General features: G+C 41.9%; 1 protein-coding gene across 3 annotated transcripts in view; it reads right to left on the minus strand.

Annotated features, from left to right (window-relative positions):
• Positions 1-12,616, minus strand: part of lrp1ba (low density lipoprotein receptor-related protein 1Ba) — a 146,185-nt gene that overhangs the window by 66,239 nt on the left and 67,330 nt on the right. For all 3 annotated transcript variants that reach the window (XM_020042497.3, XM_020042495.3, XM_020042494.3), the window contains exons 22-31: positions 7,860-8,105; positions 5,838-6,035; positions 4,683-4,887; positions 3,912-4,076; positions 3,478-3,722; positions 2,382-2,513; positions 1,763-1,990; positions 1,404-1,578; positions 1,099-1,193; positions 742-891 (exon numbers count right to left, since the gene is read on the minus strand). In XM_020042497.3, the coding sequence (XP_019898056.3) occupies positions 742-891; positions 1,099-1,193; positions 1,404-1,578; positions 1,763-1,990; positions 2,382-2,513; positions 3,478-3,722; positions 3,912-4,076; positions 4,683-4,887; positions 5,838-6,035; positions 7,860-8,105 (1,839 nt within the window). The remainder of the gene's footprint in view (positions 1-741; positions 892-1,098; positions 1,194-1,403; positions 1,579-1,762; positions 1,991-2,381; positions 2,514-3,477; positions 3,723-3,911; positions 4,077-4,682; positions 4,888-5,837; positions 6,036-7,859; positions 8,106-12,616) is intronic.

Raw genomic sequence — 12,616 nt, forward strand, 5'->3', positions numbered from 1 at the left:
TATGAAAAATACATATACAAAGAAATATTTCCGACTTGATAATATTATTATAAGGAAATAGAAACTGCCCCACAGTGTGTTGCCTATTTATTGTACGTCTCATCTTGTGCAGTGCTGGGTAGCTTGATGTACAAATACATTTCCTGGACAAGACAATATGTCTGTCGCCAAGTGCTCCAGGCCAAACAACCCCCTAATAAAAACCAGAAACATCCCTAATGTAATTTGTCTGAGTGAGGTATTTTTTTTATCAGATGGGATGCCATTTTAAACCTCATCTTAAGTAAATTCTGAGACGCAAACATAAACAGAAATGGGGAAATGAAAAAATATGCAATATAAGAAGACAGCAATGGTTCATCATTGTCAAAATCAGTTGTACTCTTGTACTCCAGACCAAAAACAAGCACAGATCAATGGACTACTATCTAAAACAAAATTGAATTTGGAGGATGGGCAGCAGATAATATCGGTTTCTCAGATGGAAAAGCAGGCCGTCACTGGAAATAAAACCACGTTCTTAACTGACCTGCCGGGTAAAGTAAAAGTACAGTTGTAAAAAGCATTTATACGAGACACGTTCAAAGAGGGGAAGATTCAGAGTCTCCCAGATGTGGTACCAATCAACAGCCATCCCCGCCGCTCCATATAACAACAACCTAAAATGAAGACCAAACCCAGACGCTGCGCTTCCACCGCCACTTAATGGACAAGGCCGTTCCCCTGGGTCGGGTCACTCACCCATAACGGCCAGAGCCGTTCCCTTGACCAGCTCTTTCTTCATGGTCACTAGCACCTCCAGACCACTTCCATCCAAACTGCACCTGTTGACCGTGGCGTTGCCTGCACTGATCCAATAGAGCTTGTCTGATCTGTAGTCTATCGATAGGCCTAGAGGAGACATCATTGAGAGTCACTGATGGAAACATAATGGGTGTGCTGTTTTATTGATTGGCTGACTCAGTATTGCAGTATTGTTACCAGGTAGTACTACTGTCCAATATCAAGGCATGTGGGTCTAGTAAGGTAAACGGCCCCTAGCTACTAAATTGAGGATGTTTAGTAATACATGTTCTGAATTATCCGTGTGAAATTTACCAACTGGTTCTCTCTGGTTCTGGTGAATGATCTTGCTGTTGCTTCCGTCCATGTCAGCCATGTTAATAGTGTTGCCATCTGTCCAATACATTTTCCTGGAAGAAAAAACAAAGATGCACGTAACAAGCATTAGCTCAACTACATATACTGTAGTATATGGGATTTATAGTATATGTGGTAGATTATATTTGTAATATTAACTGGATACCCTATTAGACATATTGATCATTATCAGTTATTGATTATCACTAAATCAGACACTGCAATATTTAAAAATAACAAAATATAAACAACATTTCCTCTACCCTTTAGATGGATGCACTGTCAGACACTTTGGCTTCTCAATCCCATAAACCACTGATGTCCTCAGAGAGCCGTCAAGACGAGCAACGTTGACCTGTGTCTCTTCACTCTCTGAGCTAACCCAATACAGGTTCCTGGACAGCCAGTCAACCGCCAGGGCTCGTACATTGACCAAACCTACAGCGGTCACATGTGGACAACGTAAGCAGACAAGGGAAGACATAACCCGCGTACGAAAAAGGCACCGTGCGCGTGTGTCCCAGAACCACCTGACGCCTACGAAAATGTACAAAAGCAGATCTCCGAAACGGCGCAAAGGCAACGAAAAAACCGAACCGTTCCCCCCAGCATCGGTCTCTACCTCCGGATACGATGGTCTCCAACATGGTCCCGTTGATGAAGGCACGTTTGATGGTCTGGGTTTTGACGTCGCTCCAGTAGATTCGCTCCTCCAGAGCGTCGTAGTCCACCGATGTGACGTCATCTATGTCGGGCACCGTCAGGGCCGTGATGACGTTCATGTAAGGGTCGTCAACGTCCACGCCGCGGATCTCTGTTCTCCGGGCGTACAGCAGGAATCTCTTCAGGGCTGTTGGGGGACAGACGGAATGTGACCCCAGATTTCTTGCTTATCATACCCTGCATTCATGGTTCAGAATCAAGCTGGTGTTATTGGCTGTCTTTTTTTTTTCCTATTCGACACTCAAGCCTATTGGGTATGTTTCTTTCAGGGATATTAGTTTGTCTGTGTCTTTTGTTGTTATCCAAGAGTGAACATAATCACAGTCTGAGTCTGGGACACCTTTTCCACCTTTTTCCCTCATAGCAACTGTAGAAAACGTGCCGTGTTTCGAAATGACTCACTTATGAAAGACATGAACTGCATTGTATAAACACGGAGGACTGTGTGGATGAATTGATGGGTGGACGATGGATGTACGGCAGGCGAATGGATGGGTGAAAGGGTGAGGTTCACTCACTGTGGCAGGTACTGCGGTCGGCAGATATCTTCATGAGGTGTGGGCAGGCACAGGACAAGGTCCGGTTATAGTCTATAAGGCACAGGTGTGAACAGGGTCCAAGGCCCCCATTAGCCTGACAAGGATTTGGGGCTGTCGCAAACAGAGATAGAGAATGATAGAAAAGGAGTGAGACCAAGGGTAGCGGCTCAGTTGTCCAATAACAATAATCAACAACATGTGGATTAATACATTTATGGAGGCTGGTTTGTTTTTTGAATGCAATCATTCTTATATATCCTGGGAAGGACATTCATTTGATTTGTGGGATTTGAGGTACTGAAAATGAACTCTAATGCCTGACGTTTACATTAGAGGAAATAAGGTGCAGGACCCCAAATCTAATCTCCACAATATAACACTTCTGACTGACATTATGAAAAGCATCACGTGGGTTTGGCAAAAGAAAGAAGAGGCATCATTTCCGACAATCAATATGAACCCATAGTGACAGTTTCTGTGATTTTATTTTCCTTCCAGTGGTAACGCAGACAAGGAAATATATCCTGACGAACTTAGGAAATAGAAAGAGACAAGTCTTTCATAAGTGGAATCAGTATATAAAATAAAAGATAAAAACAGGATAAAAACAGTGAAAATATTCACTCATTGTTTAAGAGAAAGCATTTTGACTTGATTATTGGGAAGTATGTTATACTGAATGTTTGAGACAGTGTGTTCAAATATTAAAGGTAGGACATCAGTATTTTCGGCAGTTTGTAACATCAGTATTCAGGGCAGGTTGTTACATTAGTATTCAGGGCAGGTTATTACATTAGTATTCTGGGCAGGTTGTTACATTAGTATTCTGGGCAGGTTGTTACATTAGTATTCTGGGCAGGTTGTTATATTAGTGTTCTGGGCAGGTTGTTACATTAGTATTCTGTTGCAGTTTGTTACATTAGTATTCGGGACAGTTTGTTACATTAGTATTTTGGGAAGCTTGTTACATTAGTATTCTGGGAAGTAACATGGATTCTTGGAGCAGTTTGTTACATTAATGTTGGTAGCACAGCCTTACATGTGTGTTTGGAAAGCTTTGGGGCCGTTTTGTTACCTTGCGGTTGTCGGCTCGGGTGGAATATCTGTAGGTCAAAGGGCTGGGCACTGGTCTTCTGGATGACAGCCACATTGGCCCCCGTCCACTTGTTGGCTCTGGCCAGGGTGTTGGTTCTCCAGTCAGTCCAATAGACGCTACCCCCATACAGACAGACAGCGAACGGGTGCGACAGGTACTCGTGTCCCCTCAGGATCTCGATCATGCCAGTCCCATCGTACAAGGCAGAGAATATGGCATCCGACCTGTTGAGATGAAGACGTCCGTTATAACACGTTCCACACAATTCCGACAGCAAGATTTGGGTGAATTCCAGTTAAATTCAGCCAATTTAGAAAGCATACTTAAAATCCCGATTGGAATTGGACCTTCAGTTGAATCGCTGAATTTAAATAGAATTGAGCCCATTCAGAAGGTAGAGGAGGACAACAAACCGGGCATCTGTCCACACAATCCTCTTCTCCATGTGGTCCAGGGTGAGACCGTTGGGCCAGGCTCCTATCTCCATGTCTCTGAAGACGACATGACGTCCACCGCCACTCATCGACGCAGCCTCAATCCGAGGGAAGGTGGCATCCCAGTCAGTCCAGAAGATCACTCTACAACACGAAACAAAATTCCAGTCCAGAAGATCACTCTACAACACGAAACAAAATTCCAGTCCAGAAGATCACTCTACAACACGAGACAAAATTCCAGTCTAGAAGATCACTCTACAACACGAGACAAAATTCCAGTCCAGAGGATCACTCTACAACACGAGACAAAATTCCAGTCTAGAAGATCACTCTACAACACGAGACAAAATTCCAGTCCAGAGGATCACTCTACAACACGAGACAAAATTCCAGTCCAGAGGATCACTCTACAACACGAAACAAAATTCCAGTCCAGAGGATCACTCTACAACACGAGACAAAATTCCAGTCCAGAAGATCACTCTACAACACGAAACAAAATTCCAGTCCAGAGGATCACTCTACAACACGAAACAAAATTCCAGTCCAGAAGATCACTCTAAAACCCAAAAAACGAAATGTCAGTCCAGAAGAACACTCCCAAAAAACGAAACAAAGCATCAGTCCAGAAGATCAATCTAAAACACAAAAAAAAGTGAAATGGATTCATCAGAGTCAAGTCAACCTCCCCAGTAATGGCCAGGCCTGGGGGGTATCATAGCTTAGATTACATACAACAAATCTTACCCCTGCTCAGGATCCAGAGCAATGGCTCGTGGGTGCTCCATGCCACCTGCGATCAGCGTAGTCCGGAGTGCCCCGTTCAGTTTGGCAACCTCTATCTGATCTAGGTTGCTGTCAATCCAATACAATTTCCCTGCTATCCAATCAACAGCCAGACCTTCTGGAGTAGCCAATCCATGTTGGACCACCACTTCAATCCCTGTCACACCTGTAAGAACAACCAATCACAGAGACAAAAACTCAACATGTCAACAGCACAGGTAATGTAGTCATTGATTTTACACATTGCTTCATCATGCGAAGCACATATTATAAAGCCAGAGGAGGTGAGGAAAACTTGAAATTATGCGAAAGCAACCCTTCCCCATAACCTTTATTAAAACAGTTAAAACCTGATTGTCTCAACTGCCACATTGATGGCATTTTGTTGTGCAATAAACAACTCTTTGTGTTTTTTTACTGTGCCTGTCATGCTCTTTCAAATCAGTATTGAATTGCATAGGGATTAGGGAATGCTGTATTTGATGAGACTAAAAGGATGTGGAAAAAACACATTTGTCTGTAGGAGAACAACTGTTTGAGCTTTGAGTAAGTTACATATTCCAAAAATACATAGTCTAGGGAACACAATGTTCTTTGTTGTTTTCCACTGGTGCTACATAGCAATGAGATTTGTAATGCCCATGTTTTTTTTTTCTTCTCTGTTTTGCTGAAGTTATCTTGTAACAAACATGGAAGTCGGGACCTAACAGTTGGAGCTACAAACTAATAAACACCTCATTTATTCTCAGTACGGTCTCTGGAAGATGACAACCTTCACAGGTTTTGCTGTAAAACACACTCAATCTCCAGAATGCATCTGAAAGACACCTAAGTAAGGTGGCTGTACGATTGTCTAACGATAACTAAGGATTACAACTCATGCCAGTTGGATTATAGTGTATCTCTTAGACCTACAAAATTTACTTAAAACGTGCTAATGATTGTTTTCGGTTTAGCCATGTAACCGCTTTGTTTTTCAAAATGTCTTTATGGACCAAAACATTAAAGGCACATTTCACTGTAATTTCACCGTAATCTCTTTTTCTTTTATTAAAATGATCTATGATACGACCAGCTTTTCTTTAGTAAGTCCAACCAAATATGATTTGCACCTACCACCAGAACCTTGCAGTTTCCCTCTGTATATCTTATCCTCAACGACATCGGTCCAGTAAAGCCAACTTTGATTGAAATGGAAGTCTAAGGCAATGGTGTTCCTCAAACCAGGAACCAGAAGGCTGTATTCTCCTCTGTGGAGACCTATCCTCCTGATCTCATGGCGGATGGAGAAGATTATGAACGCCTCAAAGGGATCTGAAGAAGGAAACAAGAAAAAAGGGCCGTTATTGATGGCAAATAGACTAACACAACAGATTCTCACAGGTGAGCAATATGGGCTGATGCTCTGCACATTATCTTTAGGTATAGCAGTAATTTCTTGTTTACTCAACGTCATCCAAAATCACGTTAGTTCTGTTTGTTTGGATTTGGCTGTATGAATGAGATTAAATTAAAAATCAATAATTAAGAAATCAATCAACATTTTCATTACCAAAAGCCATGTATCACGTTATCTCATTTATCATAATATTAGTAATCTTGTTCCAAAATGTTAACAGAAACCTTTTGAAGACAACTATGTTCACACAAGCTAGTTATCGTGCCTCAGAAATCACGTGTGGTCTGCTATCATCAATTAGTTTTTTTTTTTTTTTTTTAACATGCATTTTACAGAATATGAATACAAGTCTCAAGTTCATGTACTTATCTTGTAATAAGATGTACACAGATTCAGATGACAGAAAACAGTGTATTCAGTAAAACAACAAACAAACAGGATTCAGTTAGGTTTACAGCAAGTAACCAAGTAACATATTTTTATTTCTGGACAGTAAAACGGCACAGGTATGGCTCTACTCTTAACACAGTTTCCTATATTACCATACAATGTACAAGAACTTGGTTAAGTTCATGAAGATCATTCTTCCTCTTCCTCTCCCCGATCCTCCTTCTTTCATTCTTCTGCTTCTTATTTCTCTAATTCATTCTTCCAAAACACAGGTGATCATACCTGTGGCCCCTTTTTATTCATGGCAACATCCTGATTGCTAATTAAAAATCATGCTTGTTAGTGTTCACACCTCACCAACTGTTTATAGAGAGCATTACATTTGGAATGATTTGAGTTGTTATTGAAAGGCACTGTTTTCCACACGACAGCATGTTGACAATTGTGCTTTGCAAAGAGAGTTGTGTGTGTAGAGTTTTGCAAGAAAGTGTGAATGGAATTTGAGTGAGAACAGGTGAATAGTGCATATGGGTTGGGGTACATTAACCTCCTTCTGGAATTTACTAAAATGATTGTGTCTATATTGTTCATAGGAACAGTTTTAGTGTGACTGCGAAAAACTGCAAATGGAATGCCCCTTTTCCTGCTCCAGAATTTAGAGTGGAATAATGATCTCAGCTGAAGGACACTAACCAGTATCACAGTTTGTATGTTGGAGACTTTTTCAATAGAAAACACATGCTTGGTTCTATGGCCTGTCCTTGGGCATTTAGACAAAGGGCATACAATAGCATGCATCCCACATCAGCATGTATCAGGATGTATCCCACATCAGCATGTATCAGGATGTATCCCACATCAGCATGTATCAGGATGTATCCCACATCAGCATGTATCAGGATGTATCCCACATCAGCATGTATCAGGATGTATCCCACATCAGCATGTATCAGGATGTATCCCACATCAGCATGTATCAGGATGTATCCCACATCAGCATGTATCAGGATGTATCCCACATCAGCATGTATCAGGATGTATCCCACATCAGCATGTATCAGGATGTATCCCACATCAGCATGTATCAGGATGTATCCCACATCAGCATGTATCAGGATGTATCCCGCATCAGCATGTATCAGGACGTATCCCACATCAGCATGTATCAGGACGTATCCCACATCAGCATGTATCAGGATGTATCCCACATCAGCATGTATCAGCATGTATCAGCATGTATCACCATCTTTCCTGCACAGTGTCTTACTTTCAACAAGGCCCATTGTGCATCCTATACACTAGGGAAGAGGAATTTGGACTGACCCACCCTCGACTTCAACACAACCCACCTGTACTCAGGCAGCTGTCCCCATCTGGTGCAAGCCTCCAGCCTGGGTAGCAGGAACACTTCACAGTGGTTTTGTACTGTTCGCACACCTGGCTGCAATTCAGGTGCCTGGAGCAGTAGTCCAGGGTCTCGCAGGTCCGGTCGTCCGGGCTGAGACTGAGCCCAGCTGGGCAGGAACAGACGACCCCGCGCCCAGGTGCGACGTCACACTGGTGGCTGCAGCCTCCGTTTCCCAGAAGGCAGTTGTCTGAGAGGGGTGAGGTGAAGGGGGAGTGATTTAGAGACCTGAGGCTGATGACGGTCTGAGTCCTTACGGTTCTCTGGCCGGTAGACTAGACTACCCTGGAACATGAGACTGTGACCTAGGCTGGCCCGTTGGTGCCCATGTACTGCTGCAGCATGGGTTTGAATCCAGCCCACAACAAGTCTTAACCCACTGTCTCCACTGGTATAGGATTAATTCCCCAAAATATGTATATAAATATATTTAAAATAATTCAACTTGGTTCCTTGAATAACCCTTATCCCCTCAGACTTATATAAAATCATAAACCATGTAAATTGGTCTCCATCATAGCATTAGCTGTCTGATTTTAATTTACTATATCCCCTGAAAACTGCACACCTAATGGTTAAAATAAATATGAAATAAATATATATGCTATTCAAGCTGGACTTCAGTTAAAACATTAAACCATAAACATGATATGATAGCTTTCAAAACAACTATTCACTCAATAATTATTCAACGAATAATGAAAGCCATAAGAACCTGCCTTCATCGATATTTAACATGGTAATTCAATTGAGAACAAATTTATATTTTCAATACCGACCTGGCCAATTGTAGACAGTTGCTTGAGGACAGGGCAACAGAGTAAACCAAGTGAATAATGTACAAACATAAACACATTATTGAACACAGCTGATATGTGAGGCTCCAGATATTTGCCACTTGCTCTGCTCCATGTTCCAGTGTGCCGGCTGAAAGGAGAAATGGTGTGTGCTCTGACAGGGACCGCAACACTGGTGGAGGGAGTGGGTGTGGCCGTTTGAAATACTTGGCCAGCCCTGACAAAGTGATTGCGAAAGCGCCCTCGCTACCAGCTTGAGTGTGGACCCAACATTCTAACTTGGTCAGAGATTAACGTGTTCTCAACTTTGAGTGATGTACTGTAGACAGCATAGTGTTTCAGAGCATTTTTTTGGTCAGAATCATAGGCGACAGATTATTTGTTTGTTTGTTTCCCTGACTGACGAACTGCCTATCAGAGGGGCTTGTAAAGGACATGGTTATGCCACCGAAGCAGGTGTTTATGCTCAGAAAAAAAATAAGACTTTTAAGAGAGGCACCATTGTCAGCCCAAGCATTGATCCTTAAGGCCTTGGCAGAAAACTGTACTTGGCAGGAATATTAGTTATATCTATGACAGTAGTATTACCAATAGACTTTGGGTTAAATCTGCTGGGGCCTGTACAATTTGGGAAAGATTTAAAGCTTCCAGCTAGAGCTGCACAGCTTTCAGAGGATTGAGCATATCCCAATTTAAGTTGCTTAATAACACAAACTATGAGGGGAGATAAGGGGCAATATATTCACTCTGGTCAGTCAGAGCACAGACAGGAGCAGAGGGAGGTATATTACAGACAAACAGGAGCAGAGGGAGGTCTATAACAGACAAACAGGAGCAGAGGGAGGTCGATTACAGACAAACAGGAGCACAGCGAGGCCTATAACAGAAAAACAGGAACATACGGAGGTCTATAACAGATAAACAGGAGCAGAGGGAGATCTATAACAGACAAACAGGACCAGAGGGAGATCTATAACAGACAAACTGGAGCAGAGGGAGGTCTATAACAGACAAACTGGAGCAGAGGGAGGTCTAAAACAGACAAACAGGAGCACAGTGAGGTCTATAACAGACAAACAAGAGCAGAGCGAGGTCTATAAACAGACAAACAGGAGCAGAGGGAGGTCTATAAAAGACAGACAGGAGCAGTGGGAGGTCTGTAACAGACAGACAAGAGCAGAATGTCTATAACAGACCGAAGGAAGCAGACAGAAGGGAGAAACGGGACCCCTATAACAGACAGGAACAGAGGGAAGTCTATAACAAGCCACCAAGATTGAGAGAGGTTTCATCAGTGTGCAAATTGTTCACAAACGAATGCTCAAACTGTTTAGGCATTCACTCAGTTAAAATGACAGAAGATGTGCAGATACTCCTTACAATAGATGGCCAACCCAACTCTCTTAGTTGGCAAATCCTGATTCAAGCCAGGAATATTTAAGAAAGTTTGTGGCCAATTTCATAAGCCAAGATTCCGAGATGACCATGATATCAGGTCAAGATGCTAATAGTATCCAATAGTAGACAATCAGGTTTGGGGAGTAGACTACAGATGTTTTACAATGCATAACTCAATGTCTTTACGAGTACAGAAGTCATCAATTGTCACTGAGTAATACACAATGGAAACTGTCAATGAGCTTAAAGTAAAACAAACCAATTATTAATGCAACACATTGTACAGTCTGCAAAAGGATTCAGCTGTTATTTACCTTCCACAGAGGTCCTAAATAACTCTAGGGCAAGGAAGCATGCATGCAAAGTCATGGCTGCACCCTACAACCAACCAATTATACTATAGCTGTTCCAAAATGCTTACCAAATCTCGGTCTGCACAGAGCATACATTATAATAAAAATAATTATAAATAAAAACATTGCAAGCCATTGATATTGTATGCTCAAACCACATCACGAACGTCCCTTGTGTTCCAATCTCAGCGAATGGATCGTAGCTCACTGGTTTTCAGTGTCAGTGTTTTTGCCAAACAAAAAGTTTCTTTAAACCAGCAAACTGGGTGGTTCCTACATTTTTGGAGATTTATTGACATTTTAATATATTCGGGTTCAGAATTCAGACCAAACCAAGCTGTTCTGTAACCTGGTTTGTTACGGAACTACTCAACGTCCCTAATATCAACTGTAAATGAATCATATAAACTCAACACTCATATCACATAATTTTACACTGTGCTCACCATGTTAATAACAGTTCCTAATGAATTAATTGTATTTATTCTCCACCATGCAAACACCATAGACTGTTGATTAATCCTGTAAGAATTAATTATGGCTACCAGGTCAAACGACCGGCTAAAATTATTGAGTCAAATCCAGGATGTGGTTGCCTCGAGCAGTGAAATTATTTGTTTTTTAAATTACTATTATTATTTAGATTTTTGAACCATGCCCAGTTCAAGAAGCCAAGATGAGTTAATGAGTCTCACTGTAGTGTTTCAATAATATGAAAATAAATACACGCTGTATCTCCATTGACATAGCTCCATATAAATGTCTGTCTGTATCTCCACTGACATGGCTCCATATTAATGTCTGTCTGTATCTCCACTGACATAGCTCCATATTAATGTCTGTCTGTATCTCCACTGACATAGCTCCATATAAATGTCTGTCTGTATCTCCACTGACATAGCTCCATATAAATGTCTGTCTGTATCTCCACTGACATAGCTCTATATTAATGTCTGTCTGTATCTCCACTGACACAGCTCCATATTAATGTCTGTCTGTATCTCCACTGACACAGCTCCATATAAATGTCTGTCTGTATCTCCACTGACACAGCTCCATATAAATGTCTGTCTGTATCTCCACTGACACAGCTCCATATAAATGTCTGTCTGTATCTCCACTGACACAGCTCCATATAAATGTCTGTCTGTATCTCCACTGACACAGCTCCATATAAATGTCTGTCTGTATCTCCACTGACACAGCTCCATATAAATGTCTGTCTGTATCTCCACTGACACAGCTCCATATTAATGTCTGTCTGTATCTCCACTGACACAGCTCCATATAAATGTCTGTCTGTATCTCCACTGACACAGCTCCATATAAATGTCTGTCTGTATCTCCACTGACACAGCTCCATATAAATGTCTGTCTGTATCTCCACTGACACAGCTCCATATAAATGTCTGTCTGTATCTCCACTGACACAGCTCCATATAAATGTCTGTCTGTATCTCCACTGACACAGCTCCATATAAATGTCTGTCTGTATCTCCACTGACACAGCTCCATATAAATGTCTGTCTGTATCTCCACTGACACAGCTCCATATAAATGTCTGTCTGTATCTCCACTGACACGGCTCCATATAAATGTCTGTCTGTATCTCCACGGACATAGCTCCATATTAATGTCTGTCTGTATCTCCACTGACATAGCTCCATATAAATGTCTGTCTGTTTCTCCACTGACACAGGTTTCTAGGTCTGTCTGTGGACAAAGTGTCTTCCAGAACCCCACTTGAACATTGAGTATTCATCAGTATTAACTCCCCCAACACGGTCTAATCCTGACCCCATGGATAAAGGCATCCAGCCCCTGTGGTCCATACAAAAGCTTTGTCCCCGTTATCAACCGTAATCCCCTTCGCTCTTGGTATCTGTCATTTGTCTTGTTCCCTGAAGTCTTGGGAGAAATTCCAGATAAGTCTAAGGGTCCTGATCAGGAAAAATGACCTGCAAATGATTCTCGGAGCCCTGGGCTTATTAACGAAAGGTTCCTTGATTGAATCCCTGAGCTGACAAAAGTGCCCTTGAGCGAGGCACTTATCTCCAGTTGCTCCCTGTGTGCCCATTGTTGCAGCCCCCTTCACCCCTTTTAAATTCTGAGGGGTTGGGTTATAAAAGCAGAAGTGAAATTCCTGTTGGCCC

The sequence above is a fragment of the Esox lucius genome, chromosome 22 (genome assembly GCF_011004845.1).
Source record: "Esox lucius isolate fEsoLuc1 chromosome 22, fEsoLuc1.pri, whole genome shotgun sequence".
Taxonomy (NCBI): Eukaryota; Metazoa; Chordata; class Actinopteri; order Esociformes; family Esocidae; genus Esox; species Esox lucius.